This window comes from Cupressus sempervirens, chromosome 6, assembly GCF_028749045.1.
Source record: "Cupressus sempervirens isolate cs-2001-9-10 chromosome 6, ASM2874904v1, whole genome shotgun sequence".
In the NCBI taxonomy this organism is placed as follows: domain Eukaryota; kingdom Viridiplantae; phylum Streptophyta; class Pinopsida; order Cupressales; family Cupressaceae; genus Cupressus; species Cupressus sempervirens.
Window position 1 is genome coordinate 307,295,208 of NC_143123.1, and position 24,932 is coordinate 307,320,139.

Below are 24,932 nucleotides of genomic sequence, written 5' to 3' on the forward strand. Positions count from 1 at the left end.
CTTTGTGGTTATCCAAAGTATTATGCAAGCTGAAATACTGCTCTGCCCTATAGATCCATCCAGTCGGATCAGAACCATCGAAGCGTGGAAAATCAAGCTTTGGTCCACGGAAATTGCCAGAAGAGGACCCAGTATCTCCTGAATGGTTTCGGCTCATGGCTGACTGCTGAAAGTTAAGACCCAGAATTTTGTCATCCAGATCTTGAAGTCTGGTTTTGAGGGATGCAATTTCCTCTTCCATGATTTTTGCTCCTGTACGCGTAACAACCATAAAACAAGGTTTTTTTTTTTTTTTTTTTTTTTTTTTTTGAAATGGGTAGAAGATGAGAAACAAAAACTTTTTTAGTTACGGCAAACTTGGATTTGGGTAAAACTCATATAGGAAATGGGTGTTCGACGGGTGGTGGGAGACTATCTGGGGACAAGGGAAAAAGAAAAATGAGGGTTTCAAGGGTAGGGAGGCGAAATGAGGCGAACAGTCCAAGAGGGATAAGGGAGCAAAATGAGGAATTGAATCTTGTGGCTCAGTTTGGGGGCGATTGGATGAGAGGTGAAAAAGATAGGGCAAACCCTAAAATTAGATAAATGAGGGTTTTAGGGCTTTGATATGTAAAATTTGGGGTTGGGTCGCCAAGGAAGGAAGTATGCGAAATGATATTGCAGACGTTCGGCGGAAGTATGAGCAGAAACAAAAAGCAAACAAGGAAGCTACGACTAAAAAACAGAAAAAATTTTACTCTTTTTTTTTTTCCGAACAGTCGAGTTAAAAAAATTCACTCACAGACAGAACAACTGAAAAGAGTTATTGCAATAACAAGAGATATTAGAAGTGAGAGGAACCTGAAGGCCACGACAGAAAAAAATTTGATGTAATTTCCACCCAGCGAGCCCAAGAGAGTGCTCTGATACCAGATGAGAAGAACCTCCTTATAGCAATATCGTGAGAATGCTCGAAATAACAGAATACAAAGTGATAGCAGAACTCAAAATAAATCTACTGATCGCAGGCCACTTCGAGGGGGTAACCTCCTTTGAGCAAGCTCAATACAATAAATTCGTCCGTACCCATCAAGGGCCTCAACCTATTCTTATATACTGGGTACGATCTAGAAAAGTAATACTACCTATGCATGTGGGATAATAAAATAAACTCACGGGACGACTTACAAAGCATATGCGTCCAACAACTCTACTCTAACAAAATAAACAGAAGGAACACACAGGTTCCTAACATTTTGGCCTTTGGACTCTGATTCAAACTAGTCTCGGAGAGTCTTGTCAAGACTTGTAGAGTCTGTGGGCTCTCTTGACTCAGCTAGTCCAAAGGCTAGGACTTTGTCATGGCCAACTGAGTGTAATGTCCCCATTTGTTGCTAGCATCAGAATTTCAGGGATTAGCTTAATATTGGATCCTCGTAGGCTAATAAGGATGGTTAGAGGGTCTTCTAAGGATTGATTCATCTCCAACATTTAGGGATTTATGGATTTGGCCTTCGTTCAATATCTTTTGGACTCCATTTATCATACTTACTATGTATAGCAAGTCAGGAGTAATAGAGATGGACCCTTTCTATTTTTAGAAAGCGTATTTGGTCACATGGGGAATTATGAGGAGAGATTCCTATTTCTGATGGCATGGCAATCAGACAAGTATTTCAAGAGATATTAAAGTTTAAGTGACTTAAGTGATTTATTTTAATGTTATTATAAAGTTATAAAGTAACTTTATGACAAAAGGACTTAAGTGACTAAAAGATGAAATAGTCTTTTATCCCACATTGCTAAGTTGTTCGTACCTCTGCTCACTTCAAAGTTATAAAGGAAAGCAATTGCATTGGGATTGACACAACGAATATATTATTGTCTTTTTAAATCCGAATGGTTGATTAAATGTGACTGTATTTCCTAGGGACGAAAACCCCTTACGGAAAAAAGAGGAGTCTAGATGCAAACCTAGCCTCTTACTATTTGCGCTTCACAGTTGTGATTCTAGAGCTGGTTCATATCATCTTTCATTATTGAGAGTTTTGTAGATGCAAGAAGAAGTTGATCTTGAATACTCTCCAAGCTAGCACGTACAGGTCAGTTGGGAGTTTAAGTTTGGAATAAGGAATGAGTAGACTTTAAAGCAGCAAGATCATCAATTTTTGTTGGTTGATTCAGTTCTTATATCCTTCCAGACGAGATTCCAATACACAGTACAGTCGGGCCACAGCAATAGTGACTGCTGAGCTGGATGTTATCTACAATTTCTATTGGCATATAAAACGTGAGTAACACATAATACAGCAGGCAGCATCTCCTTTCCGCAGGAGCACCAACCTGTACACATAAATCTCTGTGGCGTCAGTGGAAGAACAGTGGAGAATATCTGCCATTGGTGAGCAGGACAAGTCGGCAAACTCGCATGGATACAAATAAAGGATGTGAGGTTGGAGGTCATTCCAACCATGCTAAAACCGTCTTAACAGCATTCTCTCTACCACAGGATATTGCACCATAATAGTTAGCAGGACTGCTGGCATATGAAATACTGAAGTTGCGTAGAGGAAGTCAAGCACAGTCAACATCCGGCAGGGAACATCAAGATAGACAGCTGCAGGTTCACCAGTTACCACAGGTCTGTCACTCCCTATTCCTTCCGCATTTTTGTTTGCATAGGGATTAAACCGTATTGAAATTCTGTTATCAGCATATAAATGTTGTTCTAATGACATGAATAAAGCATTAGCACCATTTTCTGTGATTATTTAGTTGTGATAACAGTGGTTGTGATATTCAGTTCATAGCATTATTTCTGCAGAAACAATATAGTATCTGACACAGTATTAACCGTGTTAAAAGGATTGGTTTGAGTGACAACTGTTTGACATAATCCCTATAGAGCAGTCTTGAACTATTTAATCAGAACAGTCAGAGATCATTACACTGAGCCATAAAGTGAAAAATAACATTTTTAAATTGTTTTTTATGTTTTCTTGGTTTATATGATCATATTGCAATACCGAGTTTCAAAAATTTGTAATGGTGATTCCCAATAAGACAACCAACATAGAGTAATAAAAAAATGTCTTTCATGTAGCAGGTATAAAACATAACAATTTGTCTACAAAGAAAATCACAGATAGGATTTCATTAAAAAATTGGCCAAAAAAGCAATGTCATATCACGAACTGTAATCACAAAGTCCTCGAACCAAGTATTTAAAATTTAAAACAGCACTATCAAATTTGAAAGCATTGCAACAAATATAAATGCTTTCCTTTTAAAGAATTGGATGTCTCCAGATAAATAAAAGAACAGTTCTAAGGTTTGTGAAAGATTGATAAAAACAATGTTTTTTAAACGGGTCATTTGACAAGGTTAAAAGATAATGACATTTGAGCAATTATATACTTGATGTCCTCCAAAAGTTCACAATGATCTTTTTGATCTACAAAGAGCAAAAGAATTAAGCAAAGCTATTATGAAAAAACTTGCACAGTAGAAGATTATAATATAATGTGACCAAGATATTCAACATAATGATAATAACTAACCACTTAGTTGAACTTGTTTCCTGCATAAATTTACATTTATACTTATATGATCAATGTAAACTTGTCTAGGTCTGCAAAGTAGCTTCTATTTATCTCAATTATTGTGTCTTTGATGTTAATTGACTAAATGTTGCATGAATAAAGTTTTAGATCCTTAAACATCTTTCAATTCTTGGATTTTACAATTTGTCAAGTCCTTGCCAAGTTTGGATGTTAAGTCCGAGCCCAAGCCTGAAACTAGCTTGCTAGTCAGAGGTGAGTCTAAGCGTGAAACCAGCTTGCTGAGTCCAAATTGACTCTGAATCTTTTAACTATGTTATAGAGAATATTAGTAAACACTATCCTATTTCATTTAGATTGTGTTATATTAATCTTTATATATGATGACTGTCTTTCTCACATATAGTTCTGTGCATAAATAATGAGGCTTCTCTTTAGTATCCGATACCATTGTTGTAGGAGTAAATACATCATAGGGATCTGTGCAATTATACAATCCACAAAAACATACAATTCTATCCAGTTTTGAGAGGAAACGGTGCATAGAGTGACTAAACAAAGGCAGAGATAGTTTTAATGTTTCAAGTAGAGTTAGGTAAGTTACAATTTCCACTATTACAACTATAAACCTCAAAACTTGTTACACTGTAGATTTATCCCTGGAACCCTAGCATTTTCTATTTGAAAAATTGTGAAGAGGCCATCAAAGTTTAGGATGTGATCCAAAGTCTGTATCTTGATGCTTCAGATTCTTACTGTAAAATCTGACAATGTGCTAACTGCAATAATTTGGAAGCAATCAGTAACTACTTATGACTACCAAGGAAGTTGTAATGCACATAACAAAACACAAGCCATTTTTAAGATGTCAAGCAATCCACTACAAAAGTTCAGCTTACTTAATACAAGATGTTGCTGTTCTTAACGTACCAAATGTCTAATATAAAGTGATTCCCTATGATTGGGTAAGAGCACGAGTGTATATGCTTTATCAATTTAACGTCTCAAAATGACAGCTGATATTAAATTGGGAGCCCTTCACAAAAGCACAAAATTCCTGGAAATAACTAATTATATATCATTTGATATCATTCAATGAAATAAAAAATATACATACAGGAAAGAGCATGTAAAAGTGCCTTCTTTTGAAAGGTTGCAAGATTATTTAATCTCTTCAATTCTGTACTGTCCTTGCCATGACCTGCGATGGAATCCAGATGAAATATCTCAGAAAACTACAAGTAAAATATGTACAAGTAACATTGATAAAACAATGAGGTATAATTGTATATCTGATATCAAAGAAGAAACAGTTGGATATGTTTTTAAATTTATCTACTACTAAGAGAAATATTTAAAGTAATTAAATTGGAAAAAAAATTGAAGATTTTTCTTTTGATAAAATTTAAGGTGAATTTATATACAAGCAAAGCAAGTACAAAAAAGTCTAGATCCTGGTAAAATTTAAAATCAGGGCATACAGGAGAATAGCTCATGGAATTTAACCTAAGTTACTAGTTCGAGTTTGATATGAAGTTTGAGTTCGAAGAACAGCTTCACCAGTATGGCAAAATTTTGGAAAGGGGTTTGGATTCGTTCATACAAAAACATGTAAAAATTATGTATATATACATATTTATTTAGCTTAGAAGCATGAGACAAATTTAGAATGTCACATAGTATCAGAAAAATCATATGCTTTAAACAACAAAACAACATAAACCTTAAAACTTGTAATCATAGCATCATGAATCGTGATCCTACCATCATATATTTGAAGTTCAACAAAACATTGAAATTAAATCATAACAACAAGTTCGAGTGTCATTTGCAAAGTTCTGCTAATTCTTTATTCTTTGAATCAGACTTTTAGTTCAGTTTTGTATGGCTGAGAATGATCTTCTAAATAATATGAATATTCAGATTGTTTGAAGAAGTTATCACTTATCTTCAATGCAGGTCCAATCCTCTATATTCGATCTTGAACGAATAAGAATATCTTTGTTTTATAATTTGCAGGAAGTAGAATACTTAGAAGAGCAGACTGTTGTGTGTTTGTGTGTCTTCTAAACTGTATTCACAACCTAAATATATACCCTTTCTAGAGGGTACGTTCCTCAAGGGACATAACCCTTGGCACTTAACAAATTGTAATTATTCCTACATCGGCGATCTAGCAGATGTAGTTTAGTTATGACTAACTAATTCAATCAAGCACCAAACAAAGCATCATCTAGAAATCGCCGACACCTCTAGGAGCAATATATATTTATATTAAATGCCAATCATTAGGGATATATATACATAAGAGAAGGTACGGTCTATACCATTAGACCTGTAGGTTTATCTAGGTTATATTCTTAATACTCCCTCTTAACTTAATAATCCTACAGAGAGATATCATATCTAGCAACACCAATACAGATGTTTAAGCAAAAATTAATACTCTATATCTGTCTGTCTCTTCTTAGTATGTGGTATCATAGAACACATGATACAAAGTCATATTACTAAACCTGTGATATGACATATCACTGCTAGACACATGTTGTGACTCATAGAAACTAGTATTTCTATATCACAACGAGATCCTGTGTTTAAGATCTACCAGAATACATGATAAACCTAGAGAATATTAAGATTCTTTATCCAATTTGTGACCCATGAACATAGTAATGTCAACATCACAATATGATCTAAAACACATCTGGATCTTATAGTAAAATCTATTGTTTAGTACATTATCTAAGAAATCGTCATTTCTCATAATGCCTATTACATAAGTATTCATTATTTCAAAGATCGTCACCTCTTTAAATAATGATTACACATGGTTGAGCCCATAACAGTCAATAGACAAACAAAAATAAAATTATTTTATTAATAATCAAAAGAGTACAAATAGATTACAACTCAACCATACCAAGTCTCCTCCTGAAATGTTCTATCTTTACTCTAGACAGAGGTTTGGTGAGTATGTCTGTTGTCTAATCTACAATGCAAATGTATTCCAATTTTACAAAATTCCTATCTACCATATCTCTTACATAATGGTAAGGAATTTCAATATGCTTGAACTCGTCATGGAAAACTGGATTCACTGAGAGCTTGATGGAACTCTGATTATCAGAATGAATAATCGTAGGATTCATGGCTTGCCCAAATAATCCCACAAGTAACTTCCTCAGCCAGATTGCTTCTCGGGAGGCCATCGCTGCTTCAATGTATACAGCTTCTGTGGAGCTCTGAGCTACTGAAGACTGCTTTCTGCATATCCATGATATCATAGCTGATCCTAAACTGAAACATCATCCTGAAGTGCTTTTCTTGTCTTTAACACTTCCACCCCAATCTGAATCTGTGAATCCATGCAAATCTAAAGCAACTTTCTCATATTTGAGTCCATAATTAAGAGTGCCTTATAAGTATCTCAGAATGTGTTTAACAACGACTAGGTGAATCTCCTTCAGTTCACACATAAACTGACTTAAGGCATTAACAACATAGCAAATATCAAGTCTTGTATTTACTAAGTACATAAGGGACCCAATCATCTATCTGTAGAGAGTAGAATCTATGGGAGGTGATTCTACAACTGCTTCTTTATGTTTATGTAAATTAGTCTCCATTGGAGAAGACATAGACTTGCAATTCCACATTCCAAATCTCTTCAAGATGTCTGATGTATACTCTCCTTGATTAAGTATGATACTGTTAGAATTATGTCATACTTCTAATCCTAAGAAGTAATGGAGAAGCCCCAAGTCTTTCATCTCGAATTCTCTAGTTAGATCTTTCTTGCACTGATCTATAAGAGGATCATCACCTGTGATTAATAATTCATCAACATACAATATCAGAATTACCATATCATCTTTATCTTTTTTATAGTATAAGTTTGGATTGGCTTCATTCTTGGAGAATCCTAAGCCGGTGAGATATTTATCGATCCTTTCATACTAGGCCCTAGGAGCCTGTTTAAGCCCATAGAGAGCTTTCTTGAGCCTGCAAACAAATGCTTTAGAATCATGGGTTTCAAATCCTTCCGATTGCTCTAGATAGACTTCCTCTGAAATCTTTCCATTTAGGAATGTTGTTTTTACATCCATCTAATGTACCTTCCATCCCTTTGATGTGGCAATTGCTAAGGCTGCTCGTACAGAGGTATATCTGGCAATAGGAGCATAGGTTTCTTCATAATCAATCCCTTCTTTTTGAAAAAATCCTTTAGCTACAAATCTGGATTTATATTTCTCAATACTACTGTCTATAGCATGCTTTATTTTAAATATCCACTTGGAAGAAACAACAAATTTTCCTTTAGATCTTGGAACAATTTCCCAAACATCATTTTTCATAACTGATAGATATTCTTCTATCATAATAGCTTCTTTTCAGGCTGAATGTTTAATAGCATCAAAAGGATTGGTTGACTCTGTTTTGGATATATCACTCATATTTGTTGTATAACTAGAGAATTCTTTAGGTCTTTTTCTTTCTCTGACTGTTCCTGAAGGTGCAGCAAAGTCTTGACCTGCTTCAACTGTTTTTATGGCCCAAAGTGGTCTTTTCTTTGAATTTTCTCCAAGGTTCGTATTTTGAATTTCATTTGCCCAAAGTGGTCTTTTCTTTGAATTTTCTCCAAGGTTCATATTTTGAATTTCATCTTCAATTTCTTCTAAGTTCTCCCTCTGGGATCCGGATTCACTATTCCTTTCTCAATAAAGGAGAAGGTTCATCAGAACTTATGGCTCTTTTGAATGCAAGATCTTCCTCAAAGATTACATCTCTGCTAAGTTCAATAGTTTTTTGTCCAGGTATGAAAATTCTATATGTTTTAGAAGTTTCACTATACCCTACAAAGATACCTTTCCTCCCAGAGGGTTCTAACTTGGTTCTCTTTTCTTTTGGGACATGAATATATACAGGACATCCAAAAATTCTAAGTGACTTATATTGGGTTTTATTTTAGTAAATACTTCTTCAGGGGTTTTACCTTTAAGATAAGAGTGAGGGCTTCTGTTTTGAATATATACAGTAGTACAAGAGGCTTCTACCCCAAGATAGTATTCGAGATTTTGGTCAAAAATCATAGCCCTAGCAGTTTCTATAATTGTCCTATTCTTTCTTTTTGCTACCCCGTTTTGTTCTGGGTTATAAGAAACAATGTACTCCCTCTTGATCCCTGATTCTTTACAAAACCTTTTAAACAAGTCTGAGGTATATTCTCCTCAGTTATCTGTTCTAAGGGTTTTAATTTTATGTCCTGAAAAAATTTCAGTTAATGCTTTGAATTCTTTAAATCTTTATAGGATTTCTTCTGATTCCTTGCATTTTAAGAAATAAATCCATGTTTTCCTAGAGAAGTCATCTATGAACAAGATATAATACCAGAATCTTCCAAGAGAAGGAACAGACATAGGTCCACATAGATCTAAATGAATTAATTCTAGTACATTATTTGTTTTCCTAGTACTATCATGAAAGGGACTTCTGGTGCTTTTACCCAAAGCACACCCCTCACAAATACTAGGGCGATCTTTATTTAATTCGGGTAATCCAGTAACCATTTTCTCCATAGTTGATAAAGTTTTAAAATTTAGATGCCCTAATCTTTTGTGCCATATTTCGTTTGAATCTTCAACTTCGTGAACTAGGGCTTGAATGGATCGACTAGATTCTATATTCAATTCATACAAATATCCTTTTCTTTGACCAATTAATTTTGCTTTTTTGATGGAAGAGTTTTTAGCCCAAGTTAATACTTTTCCATCCACGAATGCAACATTGTGTCCATCATCTTCAAGTGCTGTAATTGAGATTAGGTTTCTTTTAATCCATGGTACATAGAGTACACCTTTAAGAAGAAGAGTATTTCTTGATTTTAGTTTCAAAGTACAATTTCCAATTCCTTCAACGGAGTGTGTAGAGTTATCACCAGTGGTAACTTCACCGTTCACTTTCTCTGATAAAGAATATAGAGTTTCTTTGTATCTTGTTATATGTCTAGAAGATCCACTATCAATTACCCATGCTTTGTTTGAAATTTCATTTGACAGAGAGGAATACAAAACACGGTTCTCAGGATCATAAGTATCTTCTTCTCTAATGACATTTGTACAATTTGCCTGTTGTTTGGAATTTTCAAGACAATTAGATCTATAGTGTCCAAATTTTTCACATTTGAAAAACTTTATTTTAGATAGATCTTTCTTGGTCTTTCCATTCTTTTGATTTCTCTTTTTCTTCTTGAAATGCTTCTTCTTGCCTTTATAGGAGTTTGCATTAAGAAAGTGAAGTTCTTCATCTTCTACTTTCGGTTTCCCTTCTTTCTTTAGTTTTCTGGATTCCTCTTGGAGGCAAACATTCTTGAGTCTGTTAAAGTCCGAAAGTTGGTCTCTAGCTCTTATTCCTTGTGCAAATGTTTCCCATGAATTTGGCAATCCATCTATAGCCATAAGCGTTAATTTTGTGTCATTAATGATGGTTCCTATGCTTGATAGTTCATCTCTGATGCCGGCAACTCTTAGGAAATAAGAGTTTATTGATTCTCCTTTCTTTATTTGAATGTGATTTAGTTGCCTTTTTAATGCAAGAACCCTAGTTGCATTGTTTACTTCATATGCATTTCGTAATGCATTCATCATATCAAAGGCAGTTTGATGTTTCGTAAGCATAGGTACGATATCATTTTTAACTCCATCCAAGATGATTTGAATAGCTTTTCTATTTCCATTGCTCCATATGGATTTGTGAGGTTCAACTGGGGGTTGTTTGGATGCTCCATCAACGAATTGTTTAACATTGTTCTCTTCAAGAATCATCAAGATTTTGAATTTCCAAGCTTCAAAGTGTTCTTTCCCATCAAACCTATCCTCGGGTCTGATTGTGTATGCCATCGAAGATAGGAGAAAACTACTGAATATATATGAAGTCTAATAATTGAATTTTGCAGAGCTCTAGATCTGATAACTTGGATCTGATACCATGTAAAGTTCTGCTAATTTTTTGTTCTTTGAATCTGACTTTTAGTTCAGTTTTGTATGGCTGAGAATGGTTTTCTAAATAATATGAATATTCAGATTGTTTGAAGAAGTTATCACTTATCTTCAATGCAGGTCCAATCCTCTATATTCAATCTTGAATGAATAAGAATATCTTTGTTGTATAATTCGCAGGAAGTAGAATACTTAGAAGAGCAGACTACTGTGTGTTTGTGTGTCTTCTAAACTGTATTCACAACCTAAATATATACCCTTTCTAGAGGGTATGTCCCTCAAGGGACATAAACCTTGGCACTTAACAAATTGTAATTATTCTTACGTCGGCGATCGAGCAGATGTAGTTTAGTTATGACTAACTAATTCAATCAAGCACCAAACAAAGCATCATCTAGAAATCACCGGCACCTCTAGGAGCAATATATATTTATATTAAATGCCAATCATTAGGAATTTATATACATATGAAATAACCCCGACAGGTTATTGCCTCTTTTAACACCAAAAACTCAAACTTTAAGGGTTAGACATTTCGTCAAACACTTCGTTGACAAGCTCTAATACCACTGAAATAACCTTTCTGAGATGACCCTTGCTTATTAAATCAATATTGTTACTGATATGACACTGGAGAATTACTTTTACTAAATAATTGAATCTGTGCTATTCTGATTTTGAAGGCAAAACACATAGAATGGGCAGGCTAAAATATTTTCTTCATTTATTAATAAATATGAGATACTGATGTTACTATAGCAAAAACATATAAGAAAGTGTTTGGAACCTGAATAGATATGAAAAGCCAAGAGTTTGCTCGAATCTTCGAACCTTGTTTTGCTGCCAATTATCATGGCCGATTTGATCTTCAGAAGATGGCCAAGGTCGGAGTAAATATCAAGTCCCTGAATATATGCTTGAGTTGTCCGGTTGGGCTGCTGTCACTGTTTAACCTGCGCGGAATCATCTCATGTTTACTGGATGAGCAAATCAGATGGTAATCGCAGTTATTTCCAACTGTCCGATAAAACACCTTATCGGCACCTGTGACAAATCGCGCCTGCGACCTCCATCAAGACTATTGCTGCCGACTCCCTTATCCGTATGCAATTACCATCGGTCTGAGATTGCCAAGTGTTGGAAGCTGATGGGCGGGATTGAGCCTCAGATATTTGACTGCCAATTTTCGCGAGTCTTGCGCAGATCTTCTGGTTACTATATTTCTGTCTCTGCCCTAAACTCACCTTTGACCTTCCGCAAGGAACCTATACATACACCTTTTCTAATCCCTGCGATAGTCTTTGACCTTCGATCAATGACTGAAGTGTATGAGAAGGAAGGCGCCTGAATTATATATGGCAAAAATGCTCTTCCGCTCGTTTTCTCTCAATCCTGTGTGATGCAGATTGATGGATTTGAGTTACCTCTATCTGCTTCCTTTCCCAAGACCGCCCTCTAGCGTTGATACCTGATGCCGACTGTAGGAGATAACTTAATTCAAGTCTGCTGTAGTCAGAGCCGTCTAGGTTCAGGAATGACCTTGTAACAAATTGGCTGCCACTCCGACCGGATATGGAAATTAGTGATCAACGTATTTCCAATTCCCTTCGAGTTTTCCCCAATTCGACGATAGTTAGCTGCCTCCTCCAATATCAACAAATCATATAATTCGGCTTTAAGCCACAGATCGCCGCCGGATGAAATGACTGAATGTCACCTCCAATCATCAATAATTCAGATGATATTTCACACCCTCAAAATTGCACACCAATTGAGAGTTTTTGTTCTCAATGGCCAGTTGTGACGATTGCAGAAACCCTAGGTTCCACAACGCACCTGTGATTGAATCACAATCTGAAAACAAAGAGAGATAAACAACTGCCTGATTCGAATGGAGCCCCGGGGTGCCTATTTATTCTTTTCTCTCCACCTTCTCCAAAGACTTCTAGAACATTTCTGATTTTATCTCTTAAGTGACTTTATTAAATATTTTTATAATCCAAGTCACTTTATTAAATTAATTAAATATAAAGTTATCTTTTAATATTTGTTTATTTGATAACTTTATAAGTAATTAACTTAATATTACTTATTTATTTAATTAAAATGATTAATTAGTTGTCCTCATAAAATGTTCGTTATTTTGGACAACCAAGTTAATCAAATTAGTTAATCAGACTGCCTCCGAAAATTGGGGACATGACAACATAAGAGAAGGTACAGTCTGTACCATCAGACCTGCAAGTTTGGATTAAAATTTTATTCATAATTTTTCTTCATCTTCTTCATCATCAACTTCTTCTTCTTCTTCTTCATCATCGGTTGACTCGGCAATAGAGCTAAGGCCAATGGGATCAGTAGCATCGGCAAGGGTCCGTTTGGTTCCTGGAAGATGACAGGAATTGGCTTTTTCAAAATCTGGATTTGAAAATTTTTGTGTTTGTTTCAAAATTGGCAAAATGGAATTAGCATACCGAACTTCCAATTTTGCTTCAAAACCAGGTTTTCCAACTCCCTACTAGCAAGTAGGAATTGAAAATCAGAAACTAGTTATGTTTTTTAAGGAGTGTAAAAACAATAGATTGAACTACTTTTTGAAATTTACCTACAACTCCAAGCTTGTGCATAAAATGAGTCTTCACACGCATCTTCTGAGTGAAACGAATAGTTCAAGTTAAATCCCAAAAATCGGAATGAAGATTTGCAAAACCTTGATTTGGCTAAACCAAGGTTTGTAGAAATCCCAATTTTTAAAATTCCATGAACCAAATGGACCCTGATAGTATGGGCAATAAATCATCAATTAAAAAACAAGAAGCAGAAGCATCCAAGTCCGCAAGCTCTGCATTTGCATCCCACCTCTCTGTCTCCCCTTCTTTGTATTCATTACTCTTGTGTGAGAGGAGATGCAAGTTGCAATGCACAAATACCATGTTCTCCGCTCTTTTTTATTGCAACCCAATGTGCTTCACTAAGTGGATGAAAGAATATATGCTCCAATTTCTTTCCGATGCAGATGAACTGGCAACCTATGAAGACATGACAAAGTAAACAATTAAAAATAAAATTATTAATCTTGATTCTTATAATATCTAGCAATTTATGAAGACAGAGTAAACTAATAGTATTCTTTTTTTAAATCAAACTTTTGTGATATAACTTTGATTACAAGGGGCTGCAATATTTGGAATCTTTGGCCATGGAGGTACCACCAACTATGAGTATCCTTCCTCTACCAATGATTAAGAGCATCATTACTTAAACATTTTTCCCACAAACTATATGAACTCATCCGTAATCAAATCTCACATGTCATCATCAAGAAAGAGTCTTTGAAATGTTGTCTTGTATCCATCAAACGCTTCTAAATCTCCATAGGGTGGTAGCCTTCCTGGTAGATCAGTATATTGGATGCTATAGTATTTGGGCGTTAATGCATAGGCAAACAAATGTAGAGGAGTGGTCATTTTGTTCCACTATCCTCAAAAACTGTTTTCAATTGTTTGAAGCAAGTCTCTTGAACATCTTGCTCTTTTTCATTTACAATTGGTTTGATCTTATCAAGAATTGAGTCTATGCCCTCATAAATCTCTCCAAGGCAAGACCTATCCATGTCAACGTACCTAAGCATGCTCGTAATGGACTCAGTGAACTTAATGAGATATTCAACACATTCCCACTATAACTCATCCAATATGCTAACCTTTATTTTGGCTACCCTCTTACTATTGCTTTGCATCTATATCGCCCAATAGTTTTTATTACCGTGTTGGAAGATGTCTCTTTCACTTGCACAAGTCATCTCAAGACAATTAAATTTGATGCAAAACGTGTCTCAGCATCTTGTAACATAAAATAGAGCAAAAAAATACAACAATTAGATACATACTTTAGAAAAGAATACACATTACACAATCAAAAAATCAAATCTTTTAACATAATATTCTTATTAAATTAAATTACTAACTTGAGTTTAAGTTCACTTACCTTCAGTAACTCCAAATGTGAGAACATCCTAAATATTCCTTGAGTCATGTGGTGGTTTGTGATGAGCATTTGTATGTCCTCAACCTCTACATACACCTCTTTGATTTTCTCGGTATTGTTCCCAACCTTTTGTAGCATAAGATTGAGTGAATGGATTGCACAAGGTGTCTCAAAAATATGGTGATCTCTCTTCAACCAACGAGCTAGGAGCTCTACAATTCTTTGCATTGTCCGTGATGACTTGGACAACATTTCTAGCACCTGATTCTTCAATGGAAGAGATGAGAATATTAACAATGAATGGCTCATCGTTTACTTGCCCGTCACAATCCACTACTTTTAGAAATATTGCACCTTTAGAGTACATTGCGAAACATTGATCAATGGATAATTTCTAGCATCTTTCCATCCATCTGAAACTATTGTTACCCCTGTCTCAATCCACAAATCCTTTAAGTGCTCCACTTGCTCATCAATGAACTTGACTTCATGATCCAACATGGTGGTTCGTGCTCTCTCAAAATCGGGGCCCAAATACCCTAAACGAGCTTCATTATGTAATAACCCCAACAGGTTATAACTTCTTCAAACACAAAAAATCTTTATACTTCAGTGGTTTGACATTTCGTCAAACACTTTGCAAGCAAGCTCTAATATCATTGTAATAATCCTGCTCAATTCCGACCCTAATATCATTGTATTAATGTCAAACACTTTGCATACAAGGGGTCATATGACTGATATAACTTTTTCAGATTGCTGCAATGACTCTTGTTTCAATTTGCAACAAAGTGAATGCTTACAAAAAAACTCCAGATTGTCTAAACAATGACCTAACATGAATGTACAACTAATTTTGACAATATTCAATACAAATATGAGACTTAACTACTTGCAATATGCAGCTACAGCAACTAGTGATTATGACAAATGCTTTGGATGCAACCTAAGATGGCATTAATGCACTTACAACCAAGTGTCATTAATATAAACACTTAGTATGCAAAATTATAACATTATTTATGCCAAAAAGAGAACTTATAACAAATTGACATTTTGTCAAACAATTGGCATGCAAGCTAATAAGTTGATCATCAAACTCTAGGTTTGCAATATAGATAGTCTAAAAATTACAATGCTCTTTCAATTGCAAAATCCTAGCCTTCCTTTGATACCAATAATGCCAAATGGCAAACAAAGACAAGTAAAATGTGAAATAGTGAATTGCTGAAGCTATATTTTGTACTCAGCTGAAAATCTACATTGCTCAGAAAATATGCCAAATGAGAAGTGAAGAACTTGATTGTAGATGGCTGCAATAATTTCCTTCAATGCTGCCCCTTCTGCTTTTTTTTTTTTTTCTGATCTGCTTTTTCCGGATTTGCTTTTTTCGTTTTGCTTTTTCGGCCTGCTTTTTCGACCTACTAAAAATGCCTCCTGAAATGCTGAAATGCTGAAAATGGCCTTAGGCCCAATGATGCCCTAGCTGAAGTGACTGAAGTATCACCTCCAAATGTGCAACCCTTCAGAAGATATTTCACTTCCTCAGTTATGCTAATCCAAGGGAGTTTTCGTTCCCAAAGATCAACTGACTATCTGAAACCACTTGGCTCCACAATAGACTATGTGACTGAATCACAATTTGATGTCAAGAGAGAAATAAACAACTGGATGATTAGAATGAAGCCCGGGGTACCTATTTATTCTTTTTTCTCCACTTTCTCCAGAAGCTTCTAGAACATTATTTTATTTTATCTATTAAGTGACTTTATAAAATATTTTATAATTCAAGTCACTTTATTAAATTAATTAATTATAAAGTTACCTTTTAATATTTATTTATTTGATAACTTTATAAATAATTAACTTAATACCACTTATTTATTTAATTAAAATAATTAATTAGTCATCCTCATAAAATATTCATTATTTTGGATAACCTAATTAATTAAATTAATTAAATCAAGTTGCCTCCAAAATGGGGACATGATAGTCCGCCCTTCCTGAAATTGCTTGTCCCCAAGCAATGGCTGAACAATAAACCAATCAATCCGCCTGGATCCCAAATGTCGTCATGAACTATACTACTGTCAATTAACACAGGCTCCTGTAATATCCTCTGCAATATAACCAAGAGTAATCCATAATCAAACTGACAATTACAGCTCAACCAAACTCCAAAATCACAACTGCCACAGTTAGAAACCCACGAGACACAAACTCTTAGAAAATCAAAACCCAAGTAAAGTGGACAAATCAAACTGCCAACACAGTAAATAAAATCAACGCATCCCACTGGCCTATACGAAATGTACAATCCAACTCTACAACAATGGTGAACGCTCCCGAATGAAACTGTACCAAGTATGGAGAATCCACACACTGTACAACTCCTGCAGTCAACACAACTCTGCAGATCACCGGCCACTGTCTCATAACCATAACTCCCATGCACTGCTGATGGTGAAAAGACATCACAAGATAAACAGCAAGAAATGGAACTCAAACCAAATTTGCCTGCCATCAACTCCTCAACACAAGGATCAAATGCTAACTGATGTACATACCCTGCAGTATAATGTTGATAAAAAGAACCAACCTTAGTCAATAGCTCACCATGAACAAGTGATACAATCCACTATGACTGATCACCAGCTAAGTCAGGAGATGCCATAGCCAAAGGAGTAGAATCAATAACAACAACCGCTAAAGCATCACTCCCAAACTCTTGCTCTAAGTCATGTATTATCAAGCTATCAACTGTAAAACCTATCGCCATGTCATGCCCATCACAACTCTCATCCCGAGGCATCAAACCGTCCCATAACTGATGACAAGCACTAGGAACCAAAGTACATCTTTGTATCATCATCTCATCAACATGGTCATCAAAGGTAAATTGATGAGCATACCTCACAATGTAATGCCAATAGAATGCGCCAATCTCAGTCAGTGGCTCAGACTGCAATCCAGATGTAACTAACTGCAATCGATCACTAACCAAGTTGGAACTGACTACTACCTCCGAAGACATCGCCAGGGGAGTAGTATTACTAGCAGGAACCATGCCAACTGCTGGTTCACCAATATCACACATGATCTTTGATACAACATCTCTAGTCTCTGTGCCATCAGTACTAGAGGCCACCACCATGCCAAGCATATCACAACAATCTGCTGCAGCACCCAACTCAACTGAACCTGACTCTAGTGGGAACGAACCCGATATGCCAATGTTAGTATCAAAGATGATGCATCCCCATCTCCACTGTCTTTGACAATCTCCACCATGGACATCCTCAGATCACCAGACACCACAGCTTGTGATTGTACAGAATCTGGTAAAGATTGCAGTTGCTCTAACTCCATGGTTACCTTAGCCAAATGAAACTGTGACTCCTCGAAAGCCAACTGTGTACTCTCAAGAATCTCAGAAGTCACCTCGAGCTACTGAGTAAGCTCACTCACCTCATCTTCCTTGGCCAATAATGCATCGTATGCTGTACTCCCCCACTCCATAAGATAATCTCTGTCGGCTACCAACTGCATATAATTCTGTCTTAGGATCCGAATAGCCTCCCATAAAGAGTGGATCTCTGTCAAGGAAAGATAACTGCCTCCCTGCTCATCACTAGTAGGAGAACCCCATCCATAAACTGCTAACAACTGACGAGTAGCATCGAAATGCTAGTAAGCTATAGCAATGTCTCGCTCACTAACTCTCAACTGACTAGACACATGATGGCACTGGCTAGACTGTCTCCTACAGACCTCCTCTGACGCACTATCTAAGGGAGTATCCTCAAAGTTACTGGTCTCTAGAGTATTACCAAGCATATCCTGCGAATCAACTCCAAAGCTCATATCAACAAACAGAGTATCAAAAACTGTAGCACTACTATCCAACTCCTCTATACCAAAAGAAACTGCCAAGGAAACTAAGTATTCAAAACTGCCCACTGCATCCTCCTGGATGTCATCAATGCCAATATGATCCTGGGACTCATCTGTACACACTGCCAAATATGAAAGATCATCAACACATTCCAGCAAGAATGGTCGACTGGATATATGAACAAAGCCCAACACCGGTGTATAAAAACTAATACCAACATCGGACGAGTTGCTGGCACAAGAAAAGACAACACCGTGTAATCTGCTAATCAAATCCATGATAGCACCCAAACAATCACTGCTACCAAAAAGTGTTAAAGATCTCCAGTCAACTGAATCCCAAACGCCAATGAAACAATCTCGAGTCCATATCCGTAAACTAGAATCAGTTGGTAACTCAAGCAAACTCCTCACCTGAGTAATATGACCAATACCAACTAACTCCACATACCTGTCTGACATTGTTCCTGTATCCTAGATGTGAATGCAAGATGAATTCACAACATTATCAACGACCACATATGATTTACGTGCTGCAGAAAGCTAAGTATCAGGAGTGCAAGATGAAACTAAACTCAACTCCATGCCATGCTTATCCCCATGTCTCTCCCAGTCCTGTAATGCCAATGGAGTATTCACCAAAGAAGCTCGAGTGTCCTCAAGCTCGCGAGAAAGCCTATCAACTTCCTCCTGCTTCCTCCTCAAGGCATCTGAATAGTCTCCGACAAAGCTAAGAAGATGGTCACGATTTGATAGAAGATGTAAATAACTCAACTTCATCGTTTCCATTCCTTCCCTAATCGCCTGTAAGTCAACACAAGAAGACCTGTTGTGACTCCTTTCTGTCTCTCCTGTAGTTGAATCATCCAAATGTGATTCTCAATCAATCCATGCATTCTGTCATGATGAGATAAAGCCGCAACAATATCCTTGTCCCTTGTCTTCAGCTGGCTTGCCAAACCAAGTGAAGAGCTACTAGCCTCAAACATGACAGTATCCCCAACTGCTGTAACTTCATCCAACCCAATTATACTGTAATCACTATCTGTGTCAGTCACGCAATCCGATGTGCTTGTGATATCACCTTCTGATGCAACTGGCTCAACCTGCACAACATCTGTAACCCCTTTTGCCTGTGAAGATGATGCAGATAAACCATTACTTGAAGATGTGCTAATGTCTCCCTGTATCGAATCCGCATGTCTGTTAAACTCCTCATACAAGTTTCTGCTTGTCATAGGGAAGGTACGATCCTTAGGCCTATCAATTAGGCTCTTTAACCACGTACGTGCCATAGGTGACATTACTCTCTTTTGTCCAAACATACCATAAGTCTTTTGCCAAAAGTTTAGAAATTTCATCCTCCTCCTCAAACAGGATTGTGAGCATGATGGAGTGCATTGATGCCAATACCTTGTTGGGATGAAACTCGTCCATAATATTCCAAAATGTATTAAACATCCTGCGAATGTCACCAATACAACCTATTGCGAGCATAATATTTTCAAATCTACACCTCGCAAATACTTCAAGTAATCTTGCCCTCTGTGTGAAATAAGGGTCTCTGATGTTGTCCAACTTTTCGAAGCTTTTTACCATGGCATGAAGTATCTCTCTCATAATTTGATCGTCATAAGAATCAAGGCCAGCTATTATTGTCATGATTTCACTAATGCAAGACAGAGCTGTAAGTCTTATTACCTCATCATGATGTCTCAATAATCGGGGCTTAACCAACGAACCAAATGCTGGAGATAAAGCTGTTTGCATAGCATAGGGTCTTGACTGATCAAACTTGCCTAAATAAGTTTCCAACTCCTCCAAAGTTCTTAGAAGATCCTCTGTTTGCTGAAATGGACAATCTAATTTCTTCTTTACATTGTGCATTCTTTCTTCCAAATCCTTGTCTCCTGTTAAAGCCATACTGATAATTGAATTCAATCTGAAATAACCTAATCAGGCTGGCAGGAAACCGCTCTGATACCACTGTAATAACCCCAACAGGTTATAACTTCTTCAAACACCAAAAATCTTTATACTTCAATGGTTTGACATTTCGTCAAACACTTTGCAAGCAAGCTCTGATACCATTGTAATAATCCTGCTCAATTCCGACCCTAAAATGCTGATTGAAGGCTCGAAGAATTTTGTCAAACACTTTGCATACAAGGGGTCATATGACTGATATAACTTTTCAGATTGCTGCAATGACTCTTGTTTCGATTTGCAGCAAAGTGAATGCTTACAAAAAAACTCCAGATTGTCTAAACAATGAACTAACATGAATGTGCAACTAATTTTGACAATATTCAATACAAATATGAGACTTAACCACTTGCAATATGCAGCTACAGCAACTAGTGATTATGACAAATGCTTTGGATGCAACCTAAGATGGCATTAATGCACTTACAACCAAGTGTCATTAATATAAACACTTAGTATGCAAAATTATAACATTATTTATGCCAAAAAGAGAACTTACAACAAATTGACATTTTGTCAAACAATTGGCATGCAAGCTAATAAGTTGATCATCAAACTCTAGGTTTGCAATATAGATAGTCTAAAAATTACAATGCTCTTTCAATTGCAAAATCCTAGCCTTCCTTTGATACCAATAATGCCAAATGGCAAACAAAGACAAGTACAATATGAAATAGTGAAGTGCTGAAGCTATATTTTGTACTCAGCTGAAAACCTACATTGCTTAGAAAATATGCCAAATGAGAAGTGAAGAACTTGATTGTAGATGGCTGCAATAATTTCCTTCAATGCTGCCCTTCTGCTTTGTTTTTTTTTTTCTGATCTACTTTTTCCACTTGCTTTTTTCGTTTTGCTTTTTCAAACTGCTTTTTTGGTTTGCTTTTTCGGACTGCTTTTTCGGCCTGCTAAAAATGCCTCTTGAAATGCTGAAATGCTGAAAATGGCTTTAGGCCCAATGATGCCCTAGCTAAAGTGACTGAAGTATCACCTCCAAATGTGCAACCCTTCAGAAGATATTTCACTTCCTCAGTTATGCTAATCCAAGGGAGTTTTCGTTCGCAAAGATCAACTGACTATCTGAAACCACTTGGCTCCACAATAGACTATGTGACTGAATCACAATTTGATGTCAAGAGAGAAATAAACAACTAGATGATTAGAATGAAGCTCGGGGTGCCTATTTATTCTTTTTTTTCCACTTTCTCCAGAAGCTTCTAGAACATTATTTTATTTTATCTATTAAGTGACTTTATAAAATATTTTATAATTCAGGTCACTTTATTAAATTAATTAAATATAAAGTTATCTTTTAATATTTATTTATTTGATAACTTTATAAATAATTAACTTAATACCACTTATTTATTTAATTAAAATAATTAATTAGTCATCGTCATAAAATATTTATTATTTTGGATAACCTAATTAATTAAATTAATTAAATCAAATTGCCTCCAAAATGGGGACATGACACATCAGCACTTCCGAACATCCTCTTCCAATATGGAGAGCGGACAACATTAAAAGACAGCCCATTTGCATACAAGCATCAATGTCGGCAAATTCACTACTCTGATTTTGAAATGCAGTTTCTGGTGGTCCCTTTTCTGTGTAAGGGGTGCCTCATTTTGAGAACCACGAGCAACTAAGGTAGTATAGAAGAGGTGATCTTCTACCACAACATTTGTGGTGGACTTCATTCCATTTTCTTTTTATTGAGTTTTATTGTTATTGCCATTGATGGTATTTTGCCTGCATTTTTCTCACTTTTGCTTCCTCGTGCTCTTAAATATATTTTAATACTATTCAATTTGGTACAAGTGCATTTGTTCATGACATTTCTTGACTCCTTTTCCATGGTATCCACACAAATGACCTACCACGCGAAAATGTGAACTATTCTTTTCTACATCACAACCCTGACATTTCCAACGGAAAGCATTGCCTCCTAGAAGAGGACCAATTTTCACATACTTCCATAAAGGAGAATAAAAATGGGGTTTTATTCCTTGTTTGGTATTGCACATTGAGGAAGAGGTAGATCCGATTGTAACTTCTTTTCCTATGGCAAGAAATGTATCCATATTGAGAATGAAAATACTTGAAAACAATGGCTAGATCTTATTGGAAATGAAAGATAAATAAAATAAAATAAAAGCTTAAACAAAAATAAAAATAAAATGGAACAAGAAATTACCTAATCCACTGATTATAAGCATGCAAAGGTGTAGGAATAAGGTACAGGCACTTCAAGATAGCTCATAAACCAAGCTTCCAACTCCTCATTGTACAACCAAACTCTTGTTCAACCACCTATTTGCTCTTACTCAAGACAAAATAACCTACTTGTACACTACAAATGAGAGGTAGAAGCCAACATAAGCCTTTCACTTGAACTTTTTATGGTTAAGGATGTGAAAAAGTTATAAAATTTGAAAAAAAAAAATTACTTTTTGACCAATTAACTCGAGTCTCTCTATCATGGCACCAAGTTTGAACTGGGTTGCCCAAACTCGAACTTTGGCCAGACCAAACTGCAAACTATACCCTCAACCAGGTATCAGTTTGTACCCAGGATGGTTTGAAAAGGGGGAAGGGGAGCGAACCCCGATAACTTACACATCTTTGGTACAAATCCATACATACATTCAAATGAAAGAGTTTTGATAATGTCCCTTATGGGTTGCTGCCTATCGTTCCACCTAATTGCCTGGATAGTAACTCCTGAATGTAAATTTGCTAGACAGCTTAAGAGTTTTCAGAGATGCTAAAGTACTTATTTGACCTCGAATGTATAGAAATAACTTGCCATTAACATCACACAGATTTGAATCCCAATATGTAACCCAGATTGAAAACAAGGACCAAAATGTATTGAGTTTTACAATATCAAAATAATGCAATTCTAATTGTATACCAAAGCTCAGAATAAATTTAGTCTCAAACCACTGTTAACTCAAGCAACAACATATAGTCATCTTCAAACCATGAATTAACTATAGCAGAAACAAACTCATTTGCACATAGCAAGAAATTTATGCACTTGTAGCCACTAGTAGTCAAGCGAAATGCAAGGCTTGAAATCTATTGGGTGAAGTAATCAAATCACATGTAGCTTGCTCCCGACAAGGCCAAATTCTGCACTCTATATTATTGGGGTGTTTGCGTATGATAACAATCACAGACCACTGCATGTGAGTTTCACCAACTCAGTAGCATTCTTGTTGTGATTCAACAGCAGAGGCTTCCCACCGATACTCTCCTTCCAATGTTTTGATCACCTATCCTTTTATCCTCTTGATTGACATTGGAAACTACTATTGTAGATAAGGGGAAGAGTGTCTTCTACTTAATCACTACCGTCTATGACAGTTCATCAAGTGTGTAGTTACTCTATAGACAAGCTCATGCTATGGAAACCCTGGCCTTGGGTATAGTAGATGAATCCTTGAGGAGTGTTGTCCTCAAATCGCTATATGGTATGACCAATAGAATTCTCAAGCCCCCTGTCTTTCATTGTCAACTGTAAGGAAATGTTGCACTATCACTATAGTGAATCTCCAAGTCTGTGAGTTTGTGTTCCTTCACTTGCTGGTTGGGACTTCGTGTAAAGAACCTCAACTGGTTCTACCTTCAATTCTACCAATTTGACATTTTCTCAAACATTTATCATGCAAGCTCCAATACCACTATAAGAACCCTTTCTAGTTCTAACTTGACAAGCACCAATTTTCTTTACTATTTAGATGTTTGTTGTCAAGCACTTTCTTTGCAAGATTTATCTTGCCATACTTTATTTTCAGAGTGTGTTCTTTACATTTGTAGACTGCAAAATAAAGTTAATGAATGCTTATGACAATGCAAGGTTGTTATAGAAATGATATACTAGTTGTTTCAGACCTTTGACAAACATATACATGACTGAAATTAACTATTACAGCTAATAGACATTGAGACAAACACTTGCCATGCATCCCAATGAGCACCTAGAGCCAATAGGCATTTCTACAAACTGTTATAGTGCAATCTTGCAACCATTAATGATGACAGTATGAAGATAATAATTTACAATTATAAACATGCAAATTATTACAACCAATTATCATGTAATTGTAATTAACAAGAACCTAATTATTAGGACACATCACTAACAGGCAGATAGGCATTTGCAGTTTTCAGCAGACCTTTCTCCACTAACCATGCTCAAACAACAAATTTCAACACGTGCCAGTAGATTGCAACACTGGAAATGCCAAAACCATGCAGCTAGAATATTTACAAGGCTGCTGCCTCAAGTCCATGAGCTACACTAGGAAACTGGCTGCCAACAATGTCTAGGCGTTGCAGCCTGTAGATGCCAAAGCATAGCAGCAAAATTGCCCTCAAAGTCACAGTAAGAAACAGTAGTGAATGTTAAGGAATTCAGATCTGATATAGAGTTTAATAAATTTTATTTCTTTAAACTTAACTTACTTGAGTATGATTCTGATGTGAATTAATAATGTTGAAATGACTTGATGAGAATCTT

General features: G+C 36.1%; 1 protein-coding gene across 5 annotated transcripts in view; it reads right to left on the reverse strand.

Moving 5' to 3' along the window:
* The window catches only part of LOC149552426 (S-adenosyl-L-methionine-dependent methyltransferases superfamily protein), a 323,723-nt gene that overhangs the window by 24,431 nt on the left and 274,360 nt on the right, over positions 1-24,932 (reverse strand). For all 5 annotated transcript variants that reach the window (XM_089787984.1, XM_089787982.1, XM_089787983.1 and 2 more), the window contains one exon: positions 4,657-4,740. In XM_089787984.1, the coding sequence (XP_089644110.1) occupies positions 4,657-4,740 (84 nt within the window). The remainder of the gene's footprint in view (positions 1-4,656; positions 4,741-24,932) is intronic.